This window comes from Brassica napus, chromosome A3 (assembly GCF_020379485.1).
Source record: "Brassica napus cultivar Da-Ae chromosome A3, Da-Ae, whole genome shotgun sequence".
NCBI lineage: Eukaryota > Viridiplantae > Streptophyta > Magnoliopsida > Brassicales > Brassicaceae > Brassica > Brassica napus.
Window position 1 is genome coordinate 16,411,367 of NC_063436.1, and position 25,954 is coordinate 16,437,320.

Genomic DNA, 25,954 nt, shown 5'->3' on the forward strand with positions numbered 1-25,954 from the left:
TACAAGTCGCGTCTAAGTTGAAAAGACTCGAAACTCATAACTATATAAACTATTTCTACTAAATTACATCACAACAACAAAAAAAGTATAAAATTCTGAAGAAAAATATAAGTCACTATGTATCAGTTCTACCATTTTTTATGTAGACAGGACATTGGTTATGCTCTTTCCTTGTTTAGATGCAAGACAATGATCTCGATGTCCTCTTGAGCCTTGAGGTCTTAACCGACCAGCTGCTTCTTCCATCGCCCTCACGGTGCTGCTCTCTAAACCGCTTCTCAACCAAGCGAGGCTGCTTATCTCCGTTGCTATAGCAGCTAGTTCATAACTAGGGAACGTGGGTGGGTCTAAGTGGTCCACAAACTCTGGACCCAACAATGAGTTTTTCTGAGAAATGTTAACAGGATTGTCGCTGCAACACCCATGTCCGCATTTCTGAGGCACAAACCGTTCGCTGTAAGCTCCTTCAAGCAATCTTAGCATCGCTGCGTCTTGTTTACATGATTGGAACTTACTAAATGAAGATCCTTCCATGTGATTGTAAGCATTAAAAGAACTGAGACTGGCTACAGGGCGGAAAAGCGTTGGAGGATCATTATTACCTTCCTCGTTTGTTTTGTCTTCGCATTGTTGTTCAGACATGTCCATGGAGGTTGCTTCTTTGCCGTCTGAAGATACAAGTGGAGCAGTTACATGGACACCACCGCCTGAAGAGAAAGTTTCTTCTGATGATGCGATCGTTCTATCAAATCCAGAATCTCCCGGAACTAAGTTATTCGTCGTCAGCATTTCGAAGTCCATGCATCGACGACTTAGAGTGGCGTTCCAGTGGTTCTTGATAGCGTTATCTGTTCTTCCTGGGAGGAGCTTAGCGATTACAGACCATTTGTTCCCGTGGATGCTATGCGCTGTGATGATAGCCTGATCCTCTACCTCTTTATAAACATTTAAAAAGATAAAGAAGTGTTACTGATGAAATGCTATTGCAACAGAGAATAATGTTGACACTAATATAACGAAAAATGTTGCAAACAATCAAACTAATACACACACACCGTTGGAAGCCATTACCATGCAAATCTAAATACAACACCAAAGTTACTACTTACTACCTACCCTCAAGCAAAACCTAACTTTATTGTTGGTCTGGGATTCAAAGAGAAGCTCACAAATCAACAACCCATAATAACCTCAAGTTTCAAACTCAGAAACAAAGATCCAAAGGTTACTCTTTTCCAGGTTTCTTCAGTCCAGACTAAAACGGACTAGTGATTCCGCAGATCACAACGCATTTGCATTTCACAAGCATACAAGCAACCACAAGAGTCAAAGATTTACTCCTTACAAACTCAAAACAGAGATCCAAAGGTTACTCTTTTCCACATTGGAACGGACTAGTGATGCCACAGATCAAATTCCAGTTGCATTACACAAGCATGCAAGCTATTAGTATATATATATATTATCTATACTAATACAAAGCAAGCAGAAGAATCAAAGATTACTCTTCTTCAAACTCAGAACACACAGATCCAAAGGCTACTCTAAGAACCAGGGCAAGGTTCACATCTATGCCGTCAAGCTCACAATTCAATTCCATTTCACAAGCAACTATGATCGATCAATAGCCACAATTCAATTCCATTTCACAACCAACTATGATCAATTTCACCATGTCTGATCAAAAACGATCATCAATTCAATTGAAAATTAAATCCCTAAGTTAGGTATTTATACCGGTGAAAGGGTTGCGTTTAAGAGATGGATCGAGCTGATTACACCACCGAAGACGGCAAGACTTGCCTGTCCGACCAGGAACACTCCTTGCGAGCAAGCTCCAGTTCCTCGGTCCAAACTTCTCAACGAGATTACTCAACACAACGTCTTCCTCCGCAGACCACGCCACTTTCACTCGCTCTTTGCCTCTCCCCGCCATCGCCGTCGTCTCCGATCGTCTCCAAGTATCTCTCACTTAAATCGTTGGTGTCGCGTGAAAGACACGCTCGCTCTTCTAGATTCGCAAGCCAAGTGCTTCGAGTGTTTTTTTTTTTTTTTTTTTTTTTTTGCCTCATTAACATATTAATTACTCTTTCACCCTCTATATTAAATTTACCGTTTTACCCTTACCGTTAATCCTCTATCTCATCGTAATAGGGGAGATTTAAGTAATTCCCTTATAACGGAAGCGATCAGTTTCAGCTTTAGCGGGAAACTCCACTTGATTAACTGGGCCTACAAAGGCCTTTTATCAACTTAAACTTGACTGTATTAAAATACCATATGAATAAAAACTTGGGCCTATTACAAAAGGCCCAATAGCATTGAAGTAAACAAGAGCCGTTAGATCAGTAACTAAGTAAACAAACACGAACCGTTAGATTCAGGTCGTTAATAAGAAACCCTAGATCAGTATAAAAACGAAACCAAAACCCTAGTTTCTTCCTCACACCGCCGAACTTTTTTACCTATAGCCAAAGAGGAGAGTTCGAGCCATTATCCTGTGAGCAACAATGGTGAAGGCAACGAAGGCGGAGAAGAAGATCGCGTACGACGCGAAGCTATGTCAGCTCATCGACGAGTTCACCCAGATCCTTGTCGTGGCAGCAGACAACGTTGGATCGACTCAGCTACAGAACATCAGGAAGGGTCTTCGTGGAGACTCGGTGGTGCTCATGGGGAAGAACACTATGATGAAGCGTTCCGTTAAGATTCACGCTGAGAATACCGGGAACACTGGGATCCTTAATTTGATGCCCCTCCTTCAGGTTTGTTTTCACATTTTGAGATTTTAATCGAAAGTTTTGATTTTTTGATTAAAGTTTTGATTTTTATTGGGATGTGTTTTGTGTATAGGGAAATGTTGGTTTGATCTTCACCAAGGGAGACCTAAAGGAAGTGAGCGAGGAAGTTGCCAAGTACAAGGTTTGATGACGTGGATGTGGATGAGTTCTCACTTACATGTCTGCTTGTGTTGGTTTAGTTTCACTTAGTATGTGTAGCTCAAGTGATTAATGCCTTCAGCATCAACTTGATCAAATATGATACTTAATTACATTTTTGGTTAAATTAGTTTAGTTTCACATATAGCTGTTTAAAGCTCTGTCTTAGTAGTATGTGTAGCTAAAATGATAATTGTCTTTTGCATGAACCTGATCATACATGTATGAGTTCTTAATTACATGTTTTGCGTATATTAAATTTAATTTCACATATATTTGTGATTTCATGAAAAAAAATCTATTGTTCTGTTCTTGGTAGTATGTTTAGCTAGAATGAATGCTTTCTACTGCATCAGCTTGTGTAAATATTTGGGTGCTTCTCGGTGTGATTGGATTTGATAGAACTTTGTCATTTATGTATGTCTTGTAATATGAACAGGTTGGTGCTCCTGCTCGTGTGGGTTTGGTTGCCCCAATTGATGTGGTTGTCCAGCCTGGTAACACTGGTCTTGACCCATCCCAGACATCTTTCTTCCAGGTTTGGTTATTAATCATGCTTTGTAATACTCTGACTTGCTTAAGCAATTATTAACTCATAAATGTGTTTTTGTAGGTTCTTAACATCCCAACTAAGATTAACAAGGGTACAGTCGAAATCATCACCCCCGTCGAGCTCATCAAACAAGGCGACAAGGTGGGTTCTTCCGAGGCCGCCCTTCTAGCCAAGCTCGGCATCAGGCCGTTTTCATACGGTCTTGTCGTCCAGTCGGTTTACGACAACGGTTCAGTCTTCAGCCCAGAGGTTCTTGACCTCACAGAAGACGACCTCGTCCAGAAGTTCGCCGCTGGTATCTCAATGGTCACTTCCTTGGCTCTAGCCATCTCTTTCCCAACCCTCGCTGCCGCCCCGCACATGTTCATCAATGCCTACAAGAACGCATTGGCTATCTGTATTGCCACTGAGTACACTTTCCCACAAGCAGAGAAGGTCAAGGAGTACTTGAAGGTTAGTTCATCAAATTGTTTTTAACTTTTTAAATTTGATATTGAAGTGTTCGTGTGTTGTTGATGTTAACACTGGGGTATGGTTTTGGAATGCAGGATCCTAGCAAGTTTGCTGTTGCTGTAGCTGCCGTGTCTGCTGACGCAGGCGGTGGTGCTTCGGCTGGAGCTGCCAAGGTAGAGGAGAAGAAGGAAGTGGTTGAGGAGTCAGATGAAGAAGACTATGGTGGTTTCGATATGTTCGGTGATGAATAGATTAATATATCTATTGAGTTTACGTTTCTGTCGTTGCTATTATAAGTGTTGCTTCGTTTGTAGTATGATGTTTTCAATGTTCTCGACTTTGGTGGCCACTTCAGATTTATACACTTATCTTTCTAGTTTGAAGAAGTTTTGCTTCTTGAAATATTTTGATAAGTGCCATTGTTTCAGAGAGATTTAGTTTCGTTTACACCTTTGAGAGATTCGAAGCTGATCAATGTAGGTTCAAACTTCATACGAACCGTTTACAAGGAATTATATATTGACTGAATCCTCCGCCAAATAGACTGAGGCCCAATTCCTGGCCCGGCCCGGCCCGGCTCGGCCCGGCCATGAAAATGTATTTAAAATTAATGTAAACAGAACAAAAATGATTTTGCTTCTTCATACTGGAATCATATCTATTTCTTCATTTCTTCAAGACTTCAACAGTTCAGAGCTCAAGAAAGGGACAGAGGAAGAAGTCCTTAGTTTCACTTTTGTGTTTGCGTTTCAGTGTTGTAAATTAGCTTTTATAAATGGAGTTAAGATCTTCAATTGGGCCGTGCTTCAAGGCAGCAAACCCTCCTGTACGAATCTCTAAGAACACCAATCTCACGTTGACAAGGGGAAGTCAAAGATTCTCATTCAGAGTCTCTGCTGTTTCGTATAAGGACTTTGCGGAGTCTGCTCTGGAAGAAACCAGGAAGAGGGTCGTTCTTGAGCCTTCACCTCTCCAGGTAGAATGCAATTACTTTGAGATTTAATTGTCATTAGGACACTGACTATAACAAGCATTTGTTATAGTTACATTGAGTTTGAGTTGTGGTTAGGACAAACACACGGCAAGTATAAACTAATAAAGAGCATACTGAGCTGTCTGTCTTGTTTAGCTATTTGACTATATCAAAGATTCTGGGGAAGTTTGTCTTGATTCAATTATATATAACCGTGACATTTTTATAACACAAACTATTATGTATAAGGTCCAAGTACACAGGGAGGTAACTGATTTGTCTTTAAACACTGATCCATTTCAATTTTAGGCAAGCTTGACTGGTAAAGCCTGTTTCTTTACTTTTTTTTTTTTTTTTTTCTGATCATCAAACTGTTTCAGGAAAGGTATAGTAGCATGACAGGACTTGATGGCAAAACACAACTTCAAATGCTTGCTTTCAAATCTCCAAAGATTAGACTCTTGCGGAGCATGTCCATTGAGAACGAGACAATGCAGGTGTTATTAATTTTAATATATGTGTACAAATTTGATTGGCATGATCTCTGTGTATATGACCTTCCAAGGAGGGTGAAAGAACATGTTGCTTTAGTCCTCATTTTCTCACGATTAAATGGTTTATGATTGTTTCTAGTGTCTGTATGATCTTCAGGTGTTTGACTTTGCTGGTTTCATGGAGCCTGAGTATGATACGCCCATATTCTGTGCTAACTTCTTTACATCTGCCAACACCAACATAGTGGTGCTGTAAGTTATCTTCTTCTTGGAGTCAATCATGTCTATGTTTTCCAAAGATGGAGACTAAAGCTTAATGTATCCTAGGGACCTGAATCCATTGCAGCAGTTGACTGACCAGACGGATTACCAAGACAAGTATTACAAAAACATAATGTCCATATACCACAAATATGATGAGGTTAGCTACAAGAAAAAATGTGTAGAAACACATCATGCAGATGAACTGATCTGATGTTTTCTTGCAGATTTTTCCATGGGGTGGTAAACTAACTGGTGAATCCATAAAGTTTTTTTCACCCTTGGTGATGTGGACTAGATTCTCGTCTAGCCAAGAGAAGCACAATGCTTTGTTCTCTGCGTTCCTCGAGTACTATCAGGTATAATCAGAACTTGTGTGCTGCTGCTGGCTAAAAGCTAAGGTTTTAACAGTAAAACATGTTTCTCTTACCATAAAGGCATGGCTTGAGATGACAATCCAAGTGAAGGAGGAGATGGAGCCGTCTCAGGTGAGAGCTAACCGTGAAGCACAGCACAAGTACCTTACATGGCGAGCACAAAAGGTGATTTACTTTCTGTTTAAACAGACATTTGTGTTCTGTATTGTTGTGACAGTGGATCTTTGTCTGGTGGTTGGCAGGATCCTGGACATGGTCTTCTTAGAAAATTATTTGGTGAAGAAAAGGCAAAGGTATAACATTGAATGGTTTCACTTGTTGTCCTTGTGAAGATGTTGTTAATAATTGATTTTTGAACAAATTCAATTAGGAGTTGCTGAGAGATTTCTTGTTCAATGGGGTGAATGAGTTGGGCACAAAGACATTCATTGATTACTTTCCAGAGTACCAAACAGAAGATGGAACCGTGAGTGACAAAAGAAGTATCGTTGGGAAGTCTTTTGAAACTCGGCCATGGGATTCAAATGGACTATTCATCGGCTAACAACAGGAGAACATGAAGTGAACTTGAGAGAGCATGAAGAGTCTCTTAGTTTCTGTGTGTTAATACTTTAGCAAGCATCTTCATATGATTGTTTTGAGTTTACCAACAACATTGTTACCATTGTTTATCCTCTGCTGGTTAAATTACATGTTATCAAATAAGAGTAAAACAGCCTTTTGACACTCCCAATGAGTACATATTTTGCTTCTTTGATCACAACCTCTGCCTTATCTAATGGTCTCTCCAACTTCCTCTCAAAGGGCGAAGCCAAAGAAGCATCTCCATCAGCATTTTAAGATAATCAAATCTGAAAATATCCATTGAAGAAAAGAAACTTTGTTACTCTGAAATGTTATTTTTTTGGCTTAGATTGTCATCACTCATCAACATGTTTTTATTCCTTTCCATTAGATATATCAACAATCAAACTGTTTCAATGTATGTAGTTAATTGTGTTTTTGTTTGTTTTAATGTGTAGCTGCAGAATCTTTGTGAGCATTGCCTTTTGCCTCAAATCAAATGTGCTTGTAGGTATATCAAGTGTGTTACTAAATATTTTGGATCTTTATGTTTAAAACTATAAGTGTTTCAACGGTTAAACAACAAAATCCGTTGTAGTCTAGCTGGTCAGGATACTCGGCTCTCACCCGAGAGACCCGGGTTCGAGTCCCGGCAACGGAGATTTTTGACTCTTATAAGTGAGATTCATATATGTTTTATGATATCGCTCATTCTGTTCAGGCTCAGGACAAGACTTCCTCGGAAAGAATAGCTTCTTGCCGTCAAGCATTGCACAGTTTTAATGGTGCTGCTTCGGTTTTCATATAATCAATATTGTCGGTAATTATCTCCCCGATATTGAATATCAGATGAACTCTGCGCATAGTTGTTTTGAAGCAATTTTGACGTTGACGATCCCGGAAATGTAGAAAGTTAGTGAAGTAATTGCCAAGATGATATTTGAGCACGTAAAATAGAACACAAGCGATGGATAATATGTCTAACGATTAGTTTCAAATCAATAGAACACTTTACAGTTTGAATACATTGACTTGCTAACATATTAAAACTACTTTAAAATGTTTGCTATGTGAACATACAATTAAAACATTGTATAATAGTTTCATTTATCTCATTTCTTATTAACTTCTTAATTTTTGTAGTTCTGAAGATCAGACTCGAACCTGTGACCTACAAAACCGATTCCACCAAACTAATGTTGAGACATGTTAATGCTTTTAGTTTTTCAACTTTGCCTTTCTATCTCTCTTCGTTTGAGGACTCCTACTACAGATAGCTGCTGATTTTCATGGTAATGGTAGACTCATTTTATAGGATAAAACCATATCCAGATAGATATATTCGGTACTTTTGATATATGCGTTTATTGGATCCACAGTGCCATCCTTTTGATAAAAAGAGAATTTCTAGATACATTAATAATCACAAAATATAGTATTATAGAATAATTGTATAAATGTTTTCCCACCATCAAAATGAGTTCCAATAGTTGATGGGGAACACATAGTCATAATGTAAAATATGAACGGATTCAAATTCATGTGTATAAAATGTTAGTAAAATTATTAAATAATGAATTAGTTATAAATCGATATTAAAGTTAGGAACAATTAATCATCTAAGACACGAAACATTATAATAAAGCAAAACCTAGAATTTTGTCTTGTTTTAGGTGCGTTTCTTGTCTTGCTTTAGTAACATGCTAAAACAACAAAGAGTCTACTTTATTGGGATTCCTCACTCTAATAAAAAAAATAAAAAAATCCTCCGAACAAGTTTTGAAAATAGATGTTCACAAAAATCAAGTTAAATATAGACTATAGTTATGATTCTTATTTTTTTTTTCTAAACGGATTTTTTTACTTGTTTATACTTGGCGAGTTTTGATGTATTCCATCTACGTTTCTTTTACCTAAATCTGTCTTGTTCTATTTATGTCAACAAATACTATACAAGTTTAAATATTTTCCCACCATGTGAAAAAGTCGTTCTCAAACAACGGTGTTTATATTTTGACGTCTATATACATGACACACTCACACATCACATACTAATAATACATTTATATAGATCTGTACATTACAAGTTAGTATAATATACATGGACACTTATTAGTTAAAGAGTATCTGAGTAAGAAAGGAGGTAAAGAGACTTTCATAAATGTGAATAGAATGACATACAGAAGCATGTTGGGTCCAAAATAGAGGCTTTTTATGTAAAATAATAAATCTTTTGCGATTTAAAAATTTATATAAAAGTGAAAATTAAACTAGGCTGTGTTTTTCTTCTTGATTAAAATTGGGAAAATCAAAAAGCCTTTGATTTCTGTGAGTTGTCGAATGTTGTGGGCCAAAAGGTTCATACTTTGATTGTCATTTTCCAACTCATCATTTCTCATGTAATCATTACATTCCTCTTTTTGTTTTCCTTTACCTTTGATCCAATATGTTCCATATTTTTCTTACAAAAAATTGCAATCTTATCAAAGAGACTAATAATTATTGTTGGTTAAAAAAAAGACTAATAATTATTGGACATGTTTAATTTTTATTAAAATGTCAGAAACCAGTTAAGTACTAGTTTAAGGCATTTCCAATTTATAGTACTAGTTTAGTATCAAAATCACACTATTTTGGTGTAGTTCCAACACTAGAAAAAGTTATATTAAATATAACACTATACACTTCATGCTAGAAATTATTTTTATATTATTAACACAATTTTTTTTATTTAATATTTAAAATATAAATAATTATTATTAGGTAACTATATTACATACAAACAAATGACACGAAAAATGTTTTTTTTCTACAAATATTATATAATATTTAACTAACAGGTTTAAATAATTTTTCAATACACATAATATTTACTATAAATATTTAATTGATTATTTTATAGGTATTTAATCTCTAATTTATTATTTATTTATTTGTACATTTTATTAATAAAAATAAGTAATAGTATTTTGTGTGTTGAATACTATCACACCAAATTTAATGTGATATTATAGTGTTATACTAAAACAATATGGTTTATAATATTCGGTTTAATGTGCTTTTGTGTAAAAATCATACCACAAATAGAGTATATTGTTGGGTTAAAGATGATCTTAGATTTGTTAAAATTACTATATTATTTTGTTGAGTATATTTCTTTCATAAACGAGTTACATCAATTTACATATCAAATGGTTATTGTGGATAACGAATTAAGCTTCAAATTATTATTACATTTTTTTGGTTTTTTTAACAACATTTTTTTTGTTATTACAAGTAGTTTAGGTTGATCAACAGAATTAAAGTATTTGTGTCTCTCAAATGTTTAGGGTTTGTGTTCGCATGGTTAATTATCTGTAAGCATGAGCTGGTATTTCTTTGTTGTTCAGTGACTTATTGTTGACTGTGAAAAGTGAGTAAAAGAGAAGAAGATAGATTCATCTTTGGTCGATGAATCTCTTGTATGGTAAATCTTACAAATGTGTATAAGAACTGAGTGAGCATATATAAACTAAGTAACTAACCCCATTCAAGGCCATTTTTGGCAAGGAAGATGTATCGTACAAAGATGCAAGGACCAATTCATAAGAAACATCATCAAGCAAATCAACTATACCGTTTTTACTGTCACAATCTCTTACAGTATTTTTACCGCTCCGCAACATTTTACCATGCTATTAAACATAATGTTCCTTGTTTTTTTGACTAAAATAATGTTTCGTGTTTTCCTTCTTTGTTTAGATACCCGTAGAGAAGGAAAATCTTAATCATGATATTTAACTCATGATTATATATGTGACACAGGCCAAACATGATATATTATATATCGTTGAATAATTATTATGTTATATAGAGTAATTTATATTGCATTACTACCATTAACTGTTTTGTCATAAATTAGTTAAGCATTGTTATAATTAAAGGGCGTTTGTAAGATATTTTACCCCGACTAAACAAAATAATTACAAGGATTTCTATCTTTAGATCTCCATTCATTAAAATAAAGAGAACTATTTTTGTCAACATTTAATCATTTACCAAGTGCTAAAGTGAAAGGTGAAGTAATAATACAATAAAACACCCACATTAATGGCATTGATTGCGTGAGGTTTAGTGGGATAGGAGGCAACAATGGGCGGCCGTGCCTCACACACACACACACATACACACACGATGCTCAAATAATTATTAGAAAAAAATACTGACGACTTAAGAAAAAAACTTATACGATAATGAAGTATATCTTTGATGCTAGAAATACATTGATTAATATACGAAAGTAGATAAGGTAACAAATGATGAATTATGAACGTGGGATATGATTTAATTGGAAGATTCTCGCCCACACGTCTGATAATATATCTACATACACATCGCTCTATATATGTTTCAAGATTAAAAGATCAATTAAAAAGATTGAAGATCGTAATCAATTATTCACATATATATTACTTTAAAAAACGTATATATAATTTCTACTCTAAGAACAAACTTATTCCACGAACAATAAAAGCGTTTACAAGAAGGACAAGATTTGCTTCCCATGGTAGAGACACTCAGAGACCGTACTAGTACTACTACCACGATAAAAATATACTTCCAAAAATCAAATTAATATGCATCCACAAAACCTCACACAGAATAACTATACTTCAAATAATTGTTTTTTTTTGCGGGAAGAACAAAAAAAACACAAAAGAAAAGAAACAAAAAGAAAAGCCAAGACAAATTTGATCAGATAAAGGAAAAAATAAAGTTAAAGGTAATAGCATGCATCGCAAAAAGCATATAAATAATTTAGTCTTTGAATATTTGATAACGATAACATATAAAAATATTTGAACCATATTTTTCATAGCTCAATTTCGAGAAAAGCTATTCAACCCCATTCAAAAATAAATCACAGTTTTTTTGTAAAAGAAAAATAAATCGTAGTTACTACTAAATATTCATCACTTTCAAAAACACAACATATCTAGAAAAAAAATGTTAAAATTGTGATATCTATGTTTTTATTGGTTACTAATCATAAATTAAAATTTTCAAATAGTAATTATTTTTATAAATTTAAAATTATGGAAAATACATAATCAGATAAAATGATGTATTATAGATTTTAAAACATACATAAAAATTAATTTTAAATCATGAAAAATAAATAATCACAGAAAATGGTGTATTATAGGTTTTAAAACATATATAAAATGTAACATACAATCTAATTTTTGAATTGAAGGTACAAGTAAAATACATAAAATTAATGTTATCCTATGTATTAGTTTAATAAAATGCATACTTTTCATCAAGATAAATGGTATAATCAAAGTTGTTTCTATTGTTACTTCAATCTGATAAGTGTTCGAATATCGAGAAGCTTTAATTACAAAATGTATGAAAAAGAGAAAAAAAAATGGAGAGAAAAAGAAAAAGAAAAAGGAAGAAGCGAGAAAGCGAAAGGAGAGAGTGTCATAGAGACAAGAATTTAGTCCCGAATCTTTAAAATTCCAAAGAATCCCTTTTATTGGTTTTTCTATATATATATTTTTAAAAACTAATTTTTACTGTGGTTAAAGCAGTAATTTTCCTAGTTGACGTAGAAGTTGCTATGATTGATGCGATAATTGACATGGTTATTACTACGGTAGAACTGTAGAGAAGCAGCACTGACAAATATATTAATACTCAACTGGTATCGTAAAATAGTTAAAAACGAATTTGGTTTACGTATTTTTTTTTTTGGTAAAATAAATTTGGTTTACGTATTTAGATCAGAGAATTAGTTGCATTACATGTCTTAAAATAGACCAAACAATTTTTATCGGATGCTCGATATTTTTGCTTTTTTTTTTTGTTTGTTAACTGGATGATCGATGTTGTGTAACATTATGTTCTTTAAATGTTTTGTTTCGTTGAATCACCACTATATTTTAATACTAAGATGTAAGTCAAAAAGAGTTTAAACTAAACTGAAACATGTGTGCATTGGAAATTTGTCAAAAGCAGTGTGAAAATTTTGATTTTTAGTTAAAATCGCTTTTGACAAAGCATGCAAATGATCCACTTTGTCACTAACCCAACATGTAACGGTTTATATTACACGAGACAAAACCGGAAGAACATAGCTTCAGATTGTTATCTTTCTAATTAGTATTCACTAAACAGCAATCACTTGAGTTTAATGTTTTTTTTTGGTAAGACTTTACTCTATCCATAGGCATGTTAACAAAAAGTGTAACTGAGGACAAGAACCAAAGTTTAACGTGTAAGAATTTTAACCTTTAATATATGTTTCCATAACGAAGATACAAAACAAGTTTTGGCTTATATGATCAATAAAGCTGGTTAAAATATCTACTAATCAAACATAATCCAATTTCCATCTTTTGATTAAATATTAAAATCCTAGATTACCACACGAAAACAAAAGATACAAAATTAATTTTAAATATTTTTTTCATAATTTATTTTATTTTATTTTGTTTCGTTTCTATTCATCTCCTTTCTTTTTCAATACCTTGGAGGCAGACCAAGTTTCAGAAACAACACAACCAATCTCTCTCTCTCTCTCTCTCTCTCTTTCTCTCTCTCTCTCTCTCTCTCTATAACCAGAGAGACAGTGATGTCACTACTCTAAGCAGAGGAAAGTATCAACCACCATTTCCCAGTCATGAATCCATCAACGGACCCCGCAGCAGCTCTAGCTCCGCCTCCACAACCACCGCAGCCCCACCGTCTCTCAACCTCATGCGACCGTCACCCGGAGGAGCGTTTCACCGGTTTCTGCCCTTCCTGCCTCTGCGAACGCCTCTCAGTCTTAGACCAAACCAACAACACCGCCTCCTCCTCCCGCAAACCTCCGGCCATCTCCGCCGCGGCTCTCAAAGCCCTCTTCAAACCCTCCTCCAACGGAAACGCCAACGGTAACGGCCGGGTTAAACCCGGTTTCTTCCCGGAGCTCCGCCGCACGAAATCTTTCTCTGCGTCCAAGAACAGCGACGGAAACGGACTCTCCGGCGCGTTTGAGCCGCAGCGGAGGTCTTGCGACGTCAGACAGACCTCTCTCTCGAACCTGTTTAGCCAAGACGAGCAGCGAAACGCTCCGACGACTATCCCCGGCGGCGAGGTTGACGACGAGCCGAGGAGGTCCAGCGTCCAGGAGCCTGTTCTGGAAGTTAACGACGAAGAGGAAGCTGAAAGCGACGATCTTGATGAAGACTACGTCGAAGCTTGCGACTTTGAGATTGTTAACGACTTCGACGGCGATATTAACGGCGTTAAAAGCGAGGTTAACGCCGTTACAAGCGAGGTTAACGGCGAGATTGTTGAAGAGAGGGAGGAGAAGATAGAGGAAGTCGAAGTCCCTGAGGAGCTGAAGCCAATGAAGGACTACATAGATCTTGATTCGCATTCACAAACCAAGAAGCCATCGGTACGACGTAGTTTCTGGTCAGCCGCCTCTGTCTTCAGCAAGAAGCTTCAGAAATGGAGGCAGAACCAGAAGCTAAAGAAGCGGCGCAACTCCGGCGACCACCGTCCCGGATCCGCTAGGCTACCGGTGGAGAAACCGATAGGGAGGCAGCTCCGGGACACGCAGTCGGAGATCGCCGACTACGGTTACGGCCGGAGGTCGTGCGACACCGATCCTAGATTCTCGCTCGACGCGGGAAGATTCTCTCTCGACGCCGGGAGATTCTCCGTCGATATCGGAAGGATCTCGGTTGATGATCCTCGGTACTCGTTCGACGAGCCGAGAGCTTCTTGGGACGGGTCTTTGATCGGACGGACAGTGTTTCCGGCGGCGGCGAGACCTCCTCCGCCGCCGTCTATGCTTTCGGTGGTGGAGGATGCGCCGGTGCACCGTCACGTGACCCGAACGGATATGCAGATTCCGGTAGAGGAACCACCTCCACCACCACCACAGGTTGTGGTTAATAATACATCCAACGATGTGTCCGACCCGGTTATAATACCGGGCGGGTCAATTCAAACCCGGGACTACTACACTGACTCTTCCTCCCGGAGGCGGAAGAGTCTCGACAGGTCCAGCTCCATAAGGAAAACGGTTGTGGCGGATGTGGACGAGCCAAAGCCGCCAGTATCATCAATAGACACTTACTCTGGATCACTGAGGGACAACAACTACGGTGTGGAGACGACTGATAACGGTTTTCTCCGGGAACCGGCGATCACCGGCGAGAGGAAAGTGAGTAGTAATGATAACAACAAGAAGTCGAGACGGTGGGGGAAATGGAGCATCTTGGGGCTTATTTACAGGAAGAGTGTTAACAAGTACGAGGAAGAGGAGGAAGAGGAGAGGTATAGGAGGTTAAACGGCGGAATGGTGGAGAGATCGTTGTCGGAATCATGGCCTGAGCTGAGGAACGGAGGAGGAGGAGGGGGGCCGAGGATGATGAGGAGTAACAGCAATGTGAGCTGGCGGAGCTCCGGGGGTGGAGTGGGGAGGAAAGTCAATGGGTTGGAGAGGAATAAAAGTTCAAGGTATTCGCCTAAGAATGGGGACAACGGAATGTGGAAATTTTATTTGGCGCCGATGAAAGGTAGCCGGAGAATGAGCGTTGGAGGAGGAGCTGGTGGTGGTGGTGGCGGTGGGTGGGGGAATAGTCACGGCCATTCTATAACGAGGAGTGCTATGAGGATGTATTGATCAACATGTTCATTGGGTGGTTCGGTTAAGGGGTTTAGCTCTTTGAACCGTTTGTTTTTTTGTTGTCATTTTGCTGGTTTGGTTTAATTTCGGTGCAATTGGTTTACTTTAAAATGTTAAGGGGAGGGGCATTTCAAACGAATGACTTGTTGACGTTGTCTATTATAACCGGAATAAACCGCCTTTTAACTATCAGGTATTCGTTCAAGACTTTCAGTTAAAAACATAGATTGGTTTGGTTCACAAACCTAATGACTAGAGGTGGACAAGATACGAACCTACCAACTCAAACCAAAATATGGCTCAGCCATTTGATTAAATCTTTTTATCAACCAAAACAATTCAATCAAGTTCGATTTTAAACGAACCAAAAAACTAATATGTTTATTTAATTAAACTAAACTAAATATATTATAATATTATAATTTAAAATAGTTATCCTTCAAACCAAACAACCCCATATAATGTTATGCATTGAGCTTATAAATAAAAAAATATTATTGTTTTAAACTATTATCAAAACTAAAATTTATAATAATTTTATTTGATTTAAAGATAATAAGTTAAAATTATTAAAATGATATTTTTATTGTGATATTTGATTTTGAATCTAAACATAATGGTCTATTTTATGTTTTATAAATTAGTTTTTTAGCTGAGTTAGAATCAAACTGAAAATATACTTGATTAAACCAAACCGATGACAAACCACATTAACTTTGATTGATTTGTTTTTACACCTGAATTATCCAAATCGAGCTAAACCCAAACCAGAACTAAACCGAAATGCTCAATTAATTTGGAGTTTATTTAGTTAAAAGTCCGACAATAGCTGCTGCCAGAACCCAAAACATGCCGGAGAGATAAACCACAACCGTGCAAACTCTCCTCCATGGTCGTCTTCCCCAAATCCCTGTCCCCCAAACACGTCCTCAAGCTCCTAAAATCAGAGAAGAACCCTCGCGCCGCCTTCGCTCTCTTCGACACAGCGACTCGCCACCCAAACTACGCACACTCCGCCCCCGTCTTCCACCACATCCTCCGCCGGCTCGCGGAGGCTCGTATGGTCGCCCAAGTCTCCCGCGTCGTCGACCTCATCAAATCGCAAGAATGCAAGTGCGACGAGGACGTCGCGCTGTCCGTCATCAAAACATACGGAAAGAACTCGATGCCCGACCGAGCTCTCGACGTGTTCCAACGAATGTCGGAGATCTTCGGGTGCGAGCCTGGGATTCGATCTTACAACTCTCTGCTCAGCGCCTTCGTGGAGGCGAGACAGTGGCCTAAAGTCGAGTCCTTGTTTGCCTACATCGAAACAGCGGGGTTAACGCCTAATCTGCAGACGTATAATGTTTTGATTAAGATGTCGTGTAAGAAGAAACAGTTCGAGAAGGCGAAAGAGATTTTGAATTGGTTGTGGGAGGAGGGTTTGAAGCCAGACGTGTTAAGCTACAGCACTGTGATTAATGAGATTGTTAAAGCCGGAGACTTGGATGATGCACTGAAGGTGTTCGACGAAATGTCTGAGAGAGGAGTGGAAGCTGATGTAACTTGTTATAATATTTTAATCGATGGGTTTCTCAAGGGGAGAGATCACACCAAGGCGATGGAGCTCTGGGAGAGATTGTCAGAGGATGCTTCTGTTTATCCCAATGTCAAGACTCACAACATAATGATTAGTGGGTTGAGCAAGTGCGGGAGGGTAGATGATTGCTTGAAGATATGGGAGAGGATGAAGGAGAACGAGAGAGAGAAAGATTTGTTTACTTATAGCAGTATGATACATGGACTGTGTGGGGTGGGGAGTGTTGATAAAGCTGAGAGTGTGTTTAACGAGTTGGTTGAAAGTAAGGTCTTTATAGATGTGGTGACATACAACACTATGCTCGATGGGTTTTGTCGTTGCGGGGAGATCAAGAAGAGTTTGGAGTTATGGAGAGTCATGGAGCAGAAGAGTTCAGTTAACACAGTGAGTTACAACATTTTGATAAAAGGGTTGTTGGAGTATGGTAAGATAGACGAAGCAACGATGATTTGGAAGCTTATGCCTGCGAAAGGATACACGGCGGATAATATAACGTATGGTGTTTATATACACGGGTTATGCGTGAATGGTTATGTAAATAAAGCCTTGGAGGTGATGAAAGAGGTCGAGAGCAGAGGTAAGCATCTGGATGTTTACGCGTATTCGTCGATTATAAACTTTTTATGCAAAGAGAGGAGACTAGAAGAAGCATCAGAGTTGTTGAAAGAGATAAGCAAGCACGGCGTGGAGATTAACTCTCATGTTATTAATGGATTAATGAGTGGGTTAATCCGAGAGTCAAGACTTAGTGATGCTTCTTTTTTGCTCAAAGAGATGGCGAAGAACGGTTGTCGTCCCACCGTTGTATCTTACAACATTCTCATCGACGGCTTGCGTAAAGCAGGAAAGTTTAGTGAAACATCAGCTGTTGTGAGGGACATGCTTGAAAACGGATGGAAACCAGATCTTAGAACATACAGTTCACTTCTGTCCGGTCTTTGCCACGATGGGAAGATCAATTTAGCGGTAGACCTGTGGCGCCAGTTTCTTAAAACGGGTCAAAAGCCTGATGTGACAATGCACAACATTCTGATCCATGGTCTGTGCTCTGTTGGGAAGCTTGATGATGCGATGAAACTCGCGGCGGAGATGGAGCGTTGGAGCTGCGTTGCGAATCTTGTGACTTACAACACGTTGATGGAAGGATGCTTCGTAGTCAGAGACGTTAACAGCGCGACAGTGATTTGGGGTTACATGTATAAGAAGGGGTGGCAACCTGATGTTATATCGTACAATATTATGCTGTCAGGGCTGTGTATGTGCGGCAGAGTTGGGCACGCTATTGAGTTCTTTGATGATGCTCGAAGCCATGGCATTGCCCCAACCGTTGTCACATGGGACATACTCGTTAGAGCTGTGGTGAATTGCTAACGTAATGAATGTTGAAGGGGTTGTTGCATAGTTTGGCTCTGGATTTGATCTCTAGACCAGCTCAGCTAGCTTTCGGTTTTTGGAGGTTGAGTTGTGATGTATGTTTGCTTGGAAGTGACATGAGGTAAATCACAGTAAGTCGATAGTGTACTATACTTATGGATTATACATACATCACAAGCATTTGGGTGAAGACTCACATTGGTTTGGATGATATGAGTAAACTTCATGGAGATCTGATACTTTGGATAATACATATACATTCACAAGCATTTGGGTGACTCGCATTGGTTTTGAATGATTTTGAGTTAACATCATCGAGATCTGATGCAAAAGAGAAACTGTAGCTTTATGTATCAAACCAAAAGTGATAAAATTTCCCACTTTGGGTCTATACTATCTTTTCATATTGATTTGTTTCGACGGATACAGAGTCAAATGCAAGAGGCTATGTAAATATGTCAATTCCTCAGCATTAGTTCCTGGAAACCATACTTGGGAACTTATTAGCAACAGTTCCATGTACAAGTTACAAAAAAACAAAGTGATGATGCAAGGCCTCTTTTTATAGTGTTGGCAGCTAATTTTGTAATGGAGGTAAAATGAGATACCATGATGACGCCAAGGCTGCTCTTATTAAAAGATTTCACTCAAAGAATCACTCTGTCAACGAGTAAAGAACCAAGAAGTGTAACAAGAAGTCCCTCCAAACACCATTTCTGCATAAACTACTAGGAGCTTTTTCTTTCACAACCATTCTAAAAACTTATATAAAAGGCTAAGTAGGAATCTTTTTTATGTATCAGTTCAGGTTTTTGGTTCCAACCAAAAAATTGGCTTTGGAAGGGTCTGGTTGTCTTTTTTTTTTTGTCTGAATTTTTTTATTAAAATAGAAAGAGGAGAAGAGATCCAAAACGATGGCCCAACCCCAAAGGTTCAGTACAAAGAAGAAAAGACCTCTAAGGCCTGTTTAGCTAAATTGTAGGCAAACAAGTTTTCCAATCTAAAGAAGTGAGAAAACATGATTGTTGCAAAACCAGAAGAGATCGAACGATAGTCTGAAACGATTCCGATGATTTCTTTACTTCCAGTTGCCGGAAATAGCTCTGATGAGCGTTGAATTGTTGGAGAAGACCATGAGTGACGAAAACTCAAGAGATTTCGCCATGCATAGAGCCCTGCAATTTGAACCACCGAACATGATTCCCCAATGATAAAGATTGTCTATAATAAACATCAACAGAACACAAGTTTCGCTACTTGGGAAGATCTGAAACTTGTTGAACGAGACAGAACCATGCACAACTATAGACTCATTGGAATAGGGAAACAACCATAGAGATCCTCATTGCCAAAAGAAATGTTTAGCGCAAAATCAGTTACAATGCTTGTGAATCCAAGAAAGATTTTTCTGCAGATCGTTCTAAGTTTTTAAATCCCAACAGTTTCAGCTGGTGGTTGCTATCCATTCATAATTAATGGTTCAGTTACGCTCTAGGGTACGAGGACAAAGGCGGCTCCAGATCTTGTCGTGCCTACAAGTTCTTGAGGTTTATAGATCACTGCGTTGACATGCGGTCAAAGACCACTTTTTATGGTACGAGATTTACGATTTCGAGTCTAGTTCGTGGAAGAGTCTAGATGTTACTCCACACTGGGTTATAAATTTTCATCAGCGTGGCTTGTCTCTCAAGGGAAACACTTACTGGCCTGCTTCACCAAGGAACATATATCGAGAAGAAAATCACATAATCTGTTTCGATATTACAGGCGAGAGTTTTGGTCCTCTTATGCGTCTGCCGTTTGACGCTGCTTATCATAACCCTGTGACTTTATCATGTGTTAGAGAAGAGAAGCTTGCGGTTTTATTCACTCACGACGAAGCAGGTTCAGAGGAGTTTGAGATGTGGATTACTACTAAGATTGAGGCCGAAGAGGTGTCGCGGAGGTTCTTGAGAGGGATTAACCCTCTGATTTCATGTAATTGTTTCTTCATTGACGAGGAGAAGAAAGTCGCCATGGGTTTTGACGAGGTACACTCCAAAATAACCTGCTTACAGATTTATTATTTGATGGTAATTAACAAAACCAACGATAGCTTTTGTTATCCAAATAAATGAATAAGGCTAACAAAACCTATGGTAAACAACAAACCGGGAAACATGTTCAATCATCAGATTTTTTTAAAAAAAGCAAGAGAAAGCAAGTCTACAAGTTAAGTTAAAAGGTCTCGGTTTCGAGCAACAGGAGTGGCGTGAACTGGATGAGCCCTTCTCAAAGAAACTGCACCAGCAGCTTCATCCATATTAACTTTCTCTTCCTTGATTCTCCAATCAAAACACTGCACCATCACTCCAACAGCTATTCCTAGGAAGAGATATGCTAGGTTTGATCCAGGACAACCTCTCCTTCCACTTCCGAAAGGAATGTACTTGGGAACCTTCTCCCTAATCTTGTCCTCTTGTTGTCCGGATGTTGATGAAACCAAGAACCTCTCTGGCTTAAACTCATCAGGATCTTCCCAGACATCAGGATCTCTCATTACAGCATAACCATTGACAACAAGTGTTGTCTTCTCCGGTATGTGGAACCCCTTAACCTCACACTCTTCTTGGAAAGTTCTTACCACAAGAGGCACCGGTGGGTGCAATCTCAGCCCTTCCTTCATGACCGCTTGCAAGTAAGGAAGGTTTGGTAGATCAGTTTCTTGAATCAACCTTGTTTTCCCTACAATCAAATCGATTTCTCCTCTCAGTTTCTCAAGACTCTTGGGGTTGTTTATCAGCTCGGCCATGGTCCATTCTATAATGTTGGACGTAGTTTCACTGCCTGCAATGAAAAGATCCTGTTCGTAGTAGTAGCAAACATATCTTAGTCAGGAGTGAGTGATACAATGCAACTAAAAAGAGAGGAACATGCATTTACCACTAACAAGGACTTGATATGGTTCCTAGTGATCTTATACTCTGCGTTTTCGTCTCTATATGCTTCTATCAACACATCCATCACATCCACACCTTGCTCCGAGTGGCGGATCTAGAAATTGTTTTTATCCGAGGAAAAAATGAAAACTATTAACATAAACATAATATATGAATAAGGGCATCACTCAACTTTTATAAGAATTACACCAAATTTAAAAATGTTATGGTGGGCAACTGCCCTACCTTTACTCCATGTAGCATTGCCTCTGCTTGCTCCTCCTGTTTCTTTTCGTGTTCCACAAGGTACCTCTCTAGTACCTCATCGAACCTGCTGGAAACACACATTAGCTCCTTTTTAAAAAGTGAGATCCCAAGCTTCTCAAGCGGTCTGCGCAAGACAGACGCCAAGAGAAGTTTCTTCGACAAGGAATCTGTCCTGGCCACTAAGCCTCTGACTCTCTCCGCATCCTCTAAACAAATCCTCCCCGTGAGCATCTTGCACATGCTGTTGTTAGTTAGTTTCATCGCTTCTTCACGTATATTAACCCTCTCATCCTTCATCGCCTTGTCTAGGAGGTTAGAGTAAAACAGCTTTGCCTCATCAGCACGGATGCCTCGTGACCTCTCGAGTGCCTGTGATCCGAGGAGCTTGGTGGTGATGAGCTTCTTCATAAATTTCCAGTAATCTCCATGAGGCGCGGTAACAAAGCCAAAAGATCCAAAGTAGAGGGAGCCCTCGCTAGTAGGGAGGCTGCTGCGAGAGGAGACGTTCACGTCTTGAGCTTTGAAGATCTCGTCAGCCACTGAAGCAGAGGAGACGAGGACTATAGGGAGGCTGAAGATGCGGAGATGGAGGAGAGGTCCGTGCTTAGATGCGAGTTTCTGTAAAGATTTGTGGATTAGAAGAGAGAGGATGATGTGAAGGTGGCCAATGATTGGTAGAGAAGGAGGGCTCGGTGGCAGATCAAAGCCAAGTCGTGAGTACTTTTGTTTCCTGAAGAAGAGAGTGTAACAGAGGAGTGAGAAGAGGCATAGAAGGATAAAGATGAAGTAGTTTTGAAAGTCAACTATCATCATTGCTGCCATTGTTGCTCAAAGTGAGAAACCAGATGAAGAAAGAGTATCTAATCAAATCACAAACAAGATGCGACAACCCCATAATCTCAAGTAAATAAAGAAAATACTTCTATTTTAAGCATGTCCATTTTCCAATGTGACAGCCAAAAAGATACTTCTGTCACTAATCATTTTTCTGTCAACTTCTGAATTTTATTAATTCGATGAAGAAGAGTACAAGTATAAGATAACTAGATAAGATATGTTACAATATGTGTAAGCTAACTAGACCTTTATAAAAAAAAAATGTGTAAGCTAACTAGAGAACAACAACCACGTGGCAAAAAATATCATGCAAAGTGAACACTGGTAGCTTCACCACCACCGCCACCGCCGTGTTAGCTCCATCTTCTCTTACACAATGCTGCTACCTTCATGGTCAGTTGATCTATATTACCATGTCACGTTGATTTATTTCGACTGATACAGAAGCCAATTCTCAGCATCTCTCATTCATTCCTTCATGTTTCCTTTAATTACCCTTATTAGCTTCTTCTAATAACAATGCCTGCTCGGTATACTCTCCTTAAACTGCGAGAACGACTTACAATCTTTTAAACTGATACCAACCCTTGACCTTTCTCCGTCGAAATCCTTCATGCCTTCATGGCGTCTTTGAAATCAATGTCCTAAAATGTTTTTTTTAACAAAGAAAATTACTATCAAGTACCCATTATATATTTATAAGAGATGTTATTATCTATACTATTATTTGCAAAGTAACTTTTCGTAACAGAGCTCTCACGTTTAAGAGTTAGAGTGGTTAATATCATTATTACTTTAATAAAATTATATATATATAATATATATATATATATATATTATATAATTAAAAACGAATTTCTATTAATAATTTCATATTTTTGTAAAAAAGAAGATAATTCTTACATATTGTGTTGTTATTTTGAAATAATTTTTATTTATTATAAAAATTTAGAATTAAAATATACAACAATAGTCAAATATTAATCAAGTAAAAATATTTGCATAAAAATATTTTTCTAAAATATTTTTAATACTTGAGCGTTTTAATGAAAAACTTTATCAAATATAAATAATTTGATGTTTGATTTTTTTTTGAAGACATAAATAGTAACTTATCGTACTGGTTTAGTTTAAACAATAAATATTCATAAAAAAATATACCGTATATGCGGGCAAAATACCTACTTATCATGTTTAATACATGGTTTAATATTAATTTTTTTACTGTCATATTTTGCAGTTATGTTACTTAGCAATATTTTACTTTGGTTTATTATTTTTAAAATAGAAAATTACTATTAAAATAAAATATATATTTATAAAAACATTTTCTAATTATTTTGGTTTAAGATTTTTAAAAAATATTATTAAATAACTATACTAATAAGGAAATAATTATTTATTTTGGATTAAGATTTTTCTAAAAAAGAATTTTTATTAAATAGAAAAACTATCATTAACTATAAATGTTTAATATGTGTTTCAAAAAAAAAATTATATATATATAAATGTGTAATAAGAAGTTTTTCTTATTATATAAAGCTTTAGTTTTATATAATTAGAAAAACTCATGTAGGGTTTGGTTTCCTAGTCTTCAACTGTTATATTCAATATACGTAAAGATTCTGAGGCGCAAGGCATAGAAGAGAGAGACAAAAAAACCTAGTTACAGATTGAAACAATGACGAAAATCTCCGATCTTCCGGTAAATTTGGTAGAAGAGATTCTCTCAAAGGTTCCTTTGAAATATATGACAGCAGTGCGATTAACTTGCAAAGAGTGGGACACATTATACAAGAGTCGAAGCTTTTCAAAGATGCACATTGATAAAATAAGCGCAGGCGAGTCTATGATGGTCGTTGTGTTGATGCGTTACAATCTATATCTCATGAATGTTGTTCTCGTCGTTAATGAAGATCCACTTATAGAGTGTAAAGGTCAACTTACTTGTCTAGACAAACAAAATTATAAGATATCTCATGTTTTCCACTGCGACGGTTTATTGTTATGCGTCTTGAAAGATGATTATACCAAAGTCATCGTTTGGAATCCGTATTGGGGTCAAACAAGGTCGATAGAATGTAGATATTCTGTCGGACCAAACAGATGGTTCTGGTTCAGTTACGCTCTAGGGTACGAGGACAAAGGCGGCTCATCTTGTCGCGCCTACAAGTTCTTGAGGTTTATAGATCAGTTTGTTGGCTATGAAGACAACTTCATATGGTACGAGATTTACGATTTCGAGTCTAGTTCATGGAAGACTCTTGATGTTATAACTCCACACTGGCGTATAAACCTTTATGAGCGTGGCGTTTCTCTCAAGGGAAATACTTACTGGCTTGCTTCACCAAGGAACTCATACGAAGGGCTTGACAATCACATAATCTGTTTCGATTTTACAAGTGAGAGTTTTGGTCCTCTTCTGCGTCTGCCGTTTGACGCTGGTGATGATGCCACTGTGACTTTATCATGTGTTAAAGAAGAGAAGCTTGTGGTTTTATTCACTCACTATGAATTAGAAGGTCCACTGGAGTTTGAGATCTGGATTAGTACTAAGATTGAGGCCGAAAAGGTGTCGTGGAGCAAGTTCTTGAGAGTGGTGGACGCGGAATTTGAGCCTCTGATTTCATATGATTGTTTCTTCATTGACGAGGAGAAGAAAGTCGCCATGAGTTTTGAAGATGCCTACCCCACAAAATTTGACATTGTTGGAGAGGCTGGATACTTTAAGAAGCTGGAACTCGGAGAACGTTTAGGCAGAGACATAAAGTGGATGCAACATGCGTGCTCTTATGTTCGAAGCCTAGCTGATATCAAGCAACATGCTGCTGCTGGAGGTAAAAGGAAACAACAAAGCGAGTTGGAAAAGCAACGATATGATCAAAACATGGCGAGACTTGCTGCACTTAAAAAGCTTAGCAGGGCTTGGCAATTTGAACGAGGAAGGCCAAAAGGAGAATAAAGGAGATTAACATAAGTTTTCACTTTTTATGTTTTGTTATTCTTGTTAGAGACCATAAACTTATCTTACTATTTAACATTTTTCAATGTTTGTTTCACTTTAATTGTGATATTAAGTAGAATGAAGTAACACAAATCATGATTTAATTATTTTTTGGTCTTATATGTTTGTTTCTAGCTAGAAGTCAATGGAATTTTTCAAAGCAAGTCAATAGTGTACTATACATATTGATTATACATACATCACAAGCATTTGGGTGACTCACATTAGTTTGAACGATATGAGTAAACATCATCAAGATCTGCTACATTGGATCAAACATACATCACAAGCGTTTGGGTGGCACGCATTGGTCTGAATGATTTTGAGTAAACATCATCGAGATATATATTATATTCAATGATGCAAAAGAGAAACTATAGCTTTATATATCGAACTACGAGAACTACGTACAATCTTTTAAACTGATACAAACCCTTGAGCTTGCTTTGTCTTGGTCTTTCATGGCGTCTTTGAAATCAATATGCTAAAAATCGGTTTATATGGCACATAGAATTTCTCTAATTTCTCTAACTTTGCTCTATAATTTACTCTAAAATGGACTTTAAAATTAAAAAAATGCTCAAATTCTATTTTATTATTCACTCCATAGTGGAATATAAATTGAATCAATTCCGAATGATTTTATTTTATTTTATTTTGTTCATTATTCTATTTTCACTTGAGAATGTC

At 37.5% G+C, this 25,954-nt stretch overlaps 7 protein-coding genes, 1 non-coding gene and 1 pseudogene across 8 annotated transcripts; 7 read left to right on the top strand and 2 right to left on the bottom strand.

Moving 5' to 3' along the window:
* Positions 1-22: 22 nt before the first annotated feature.
* Positions 23-2,037, bottom strand: LOC106439209 (transcription factor MYB1-like). Its single transcript, XM_013880610.3, has 2 exons — positions 1,738-2,037; positions 23-935 (listed from the first exon to the last, which is right to left on the bottom strand). Exons 1-2 carry the CDS (start codon positions 1,934-1,936, stop codon positions 139-141), a joined length of 996 nt encoding a protein of 331 aa, XP_013736064.2. The 5' UTR covers positions 1,937-2,037; the 3' UTR covers positions 23-138.
* Positions 2,038-2,389: 352 nt separating this feature from the next.
* Positions 2,390-4,349, top strand: LOC106439210 (60S acidic ribosomal protein P0-2). The gene is made up of 5 exons (XM_013880611.3): positions 2,390-2,765; positions 2,854-2,922; positions 3,379-3,477; positions 3,553-3,945; positions 4,041-4,349. Exons 1-5 carry the CDS (start codon positions 2,511-2,513, stop codon positions 4,194-4,196), a joined length of 972 nt encoding a protein of 323 aa, XP_013736065.1. The 5' UTR covers positions 2,390-2,510; the 3' UTR covers positions 4,197-4,349.
* Positions 4,350-4,579: 230 nt separating this feature from the next.
* Positions 4,580-6,776, top strand: LOC106439211 (phytochromobilin:ferredoxin oxidoreductase, chloroplastic). Its single transcript, XM_013880613.3, has 8 exons — positions 4,580-4,921; positions 5,299-5,415; positions 5,570-5,664; positions 5,740-5,833; positions 5,901-6,032; positions 6,111-6,215; positions 6,293-6,343; positions 6,421-6,776. Exons 1-8 carry the CDS (start codon positions 4,721-4,723, stop codon positions 6,592-6,594), a joined length of 969 nt encoding a protein of 322 aa, XP_013736067.2. The 5' UTR covers positions 4,580-4,720; the 3' UTR covers positions 6,595-6,776.
* A 426-nt stretch (positions 6,777-7,202) lies between these two features.
* On the top strand, positions 7,203-7,275 carry TRNAE-CUC. Its single transcript has one exon. It is a non-coding gene; the product is annotated as a tRNA-Glu (tRNA).
* A 5,834-nt stretch (positions 7,276-13,109) lies between these two features.
* Positions 13,110-15,471, top strand: LOC106439216 (protein OCTOPUS). The gene has a single exon (XM_048776349.1). The coding sequence runs from the start codon at positions 13,282-13,284 to the stop codon at positions 15,277-15,279; it is 1,998 nt and encodes a 665-aa protein (XP_048632306.1). The 5' UTR covers positions 13,110-13,281; the 3' UTR covers positions 15,280-15,471.
* A 556-nt stretch (positions 15,472-16,027) lies between these two features.
* On the top strand, positions 16,028-18,674 carry LOC106439212 (pentatricopeptide repeat-containing protein At3g09060-like). The gene has a single exon (XM_013880614.3). It carries the CDS (start codon positions 16,172-16,174, stop codon positions 18,233-18,235), a length of 2,064 nt encoding a protein of 687 aa, XP_013736068.2. The 5' UTR covers positions 16,028-16,171; the 3' UTR covers positions 18,236-18,674.
* LOC125607171 lies at positions 18,244-20,355 on the top strand (annotated as a pseudogene).
* LOC106439215 (cytochrome P450 705A5-like) lies at positions 20,235-22,960 on the bottom strand. The gene is made up of 3 exons (XM_013880617.3): positions 21,403-22,960; positions 21,161-21,271; positions 20,235-21,080 (listed from the first exon to the last, which is right to left on the bottom strand). Exons 1-3 carry the CDS (start codon positions 22,243-22,245, stop codon positions 20,451-20,453), a joined length of 1,584 nt encoding a protein of 527 aa, XP_013736071.2. The 5' UTR covers positions 22,246-22,960; the 3' UTR covers positions 20,235-20,450.
* A 275-nt stretch (positions 22,961-23,235) lies between these two features.
* LOC106442171 (F-box protein At2g38590-like) lies at positions 23,236-25,845 on the top strand. Its single transcript, XM_013883892.3, has one exon. It carries the CDS (start codon positions 23,942-23,944, stop codon positions 25,220-25,222), a length of 1,281 nt encoding a protein of 426 aa, XP_013739346.2. The 5' UTR covers positions 23,236-23,941; the 3' UTR covers positions 25,223-25,845.
* Positions 25,846-25,954: the final 109 nt, after the last annotated feature.